Raw genomic sequence first — 2133 nt, forward strand, 5'->3', positions numbered from 1 at the left:
TGCATCTCGTTCTCATTTGACAAAGGAGTTTCAAGAAACCAAACCTTCTTTGTAAAAAAAAACCGAGCTGTGTTTAACGCAGTGCGCACAAAAAAGCACACAAAAAATGTTCCTTAAGTATTCACTCATCAAAACGTAAAATATTGCTTACACTATGGACCCCATGAGCTTAACTTGGTTGATAGAGCCCATCTTCAAAATTATCAACATCTCATATTAAGGTAAAGAGTGCCAATGATAGGCAATTAGTGATGTTAATTCAAGTAAAAATTGAAGGGATTATTGAGTTAAATCAGAAAGAAGTATAACATTGCATCATTCCATGAATGAAAAAGTAAGGAAACTAGAAGAAGCGCATTAAGATTTTTTCAACATTATACCTATACCCTAACTGAAAGAAGTTCAGTCCTTATACAAACACATAACTCTAGAAAGCATAGGACAGCATAACTCTTGAATAATCTGAGCTGCTGTGTTGGTCTCAAATAAATGTAAGACAAAACAGCAAATAACAACTTAATGTCGCTTTTATACCGCCGCACCCTGCAACGTCTCTGTCCAAAGCCAACCTGTACCTTTTTTAACCACCTTCAGCCAATAAGTACGATCTTTCGATTCGAGAAACTGGCTAAGGAGGGGCTTGTCTCCGTACTCTTAATTAGTCCATGCCATGTTTACCTGTCTCTCGATCAAGTTCTCGTGTAGAAAGTGCGCACAACTTACATAAGCTTGATTTCCTCGGGACACTCGTCCTCGCCCTCGTGACGTTTTCGGTGGACTTCGGTGGCCTTCCCGGCCGCTGCATTGGTCGTGTCCTCGGTCTTCTGATGTTTATCGATCACCCATTTCTCCTCGATGGCAAAAATGGCTCGATAGTCCGAGACCAATCGGGCCAAGATGGCCTCCAATTTCGCCGAGAGGGCCTGATCGTTTCCGTATTCGATGGACCGTTCCACCACATATGAGGCCACCTTCAGGGACTCGTAGTCAAAGATCCTTTGAATGATGGTGTTGTAGTATTGAGTGGTTGAGTACAGATGCTCAGATGAGACCTGGAGAAAGAACCAGGTGGAATGAAGGTCACATCTTGGGGGTTTTAAGGTCATTCGCCTTTTTTTGGGGGAGGGGGGGTATCAAGGACTTCTCAAGTACAGACAAAGGCCATTGATGAAGTCCATTCCGTTCCTTTGGCGTAATGCCAAATGTTTGTACTTCTCTGACGAGATGTTGACTGCGTGTACTGTTCAAGTGGCATAACAAACCCCTTTTAAATTCGTTTTTTTCCTAACGAAAGATAAAAGACAACTAATGATCTAAGAATCTTCACGAACGATAAATAAACTCAAGATGAAGTGAAGTGACCCTTTCGATGACAAATTTCTAACGAAAGCCTCCTTAACAAATACTGAGATTATGCTCTAATGAGCTTTTACGAAGGAGACGAAAAGAGAATTTGGTTATTGTGGTATGAATTTTCTACTTTGCTTTCAGCACTCAAACACCAATATGTATTAGTCAATGTTTTCAAATGAATCTACCCCAATCATTTTCCTAAAATTGCATCTTTAGATGTCAGGCGTTTAATATTTGCAAAAGAGGATTCATCCCTAATGAAAAGCTGCTTGATCACGCTACATACATTTGGATATTATTTATCATACAGAGGTTTAGTAAATTTACTGAAGAAACTTTGTTACATAAAGAGTTACGACACTGCCCGATTGATGTACGTAGAAATGGCGTGGTTGAGCCTTAACTTTTTGACTTATCATGTTACCACCGTCACATAAGACATGAATAATGACGCGTCTTTATGCTTGCTAATGCATGCAGCCTTTGTAGTGCTTCTTTCCCCGGCCTTTCTCTTCTCTCTCGTAAAGACTCCACTTCTAGGGAAATCCAGCGCATCGAAATGGGAACAAAAAAACTTACGGAGGTGAGTAGTCTGAGTTGTCCACATAAATCGGCCAGCTTCTTGTGCTGATTGTGATCCAGTTGATGGAGAACATGTCTGAATCGGCTGGTGCACAAACAGGGATGCTCGTCTAGGTATTCTGAGGACAAAGTAGGCATTTTATTCGATCAGTCCCCTTCAAGGAACTTGCCCAGTGTGTGGCTCACTTACTTGATTGA

At 41.0% G+C, this 2133-nt stretch overlaps 1 protein-coding gene across 1 annotated transcript; it reads right to left on the minus strand.

Moving 5' to 3' along the window:
- Positions 1 to 723: 723 nt before the first annotated feature.
- LOC131891517 (uncharacterized) lies at positions 724 to 2084 on the minus strand (the record flags this gene model as incomplete). The annotated part of the gene is given in 2 exon segments (XM_059241126.1): positions 724 to 1052; positions 1933 to 2084. Coding segments are annotated over 2 exon segments (470 nt in total), but the record flags the coding sequence as incomplete, so codon positions are not given.
- Positions 2085 to 2133: the final 49 nt, after the last annotated feature.

Source organism: Tigriopus californicus, chromosome 12 (genome assembly GCF_007210705.1).
Source record: "Tigriopus californicus strain San Diego chromosome 12, Tcal_SD_v2.1, whole genome shotgun sequence".
Lineage (NCBI taxonomy): Eukaryota > Metazoa > Arthropoda > Copepoda > Harpacticoida > Harpacticidae > Tigriopus > Tigriopus californicus.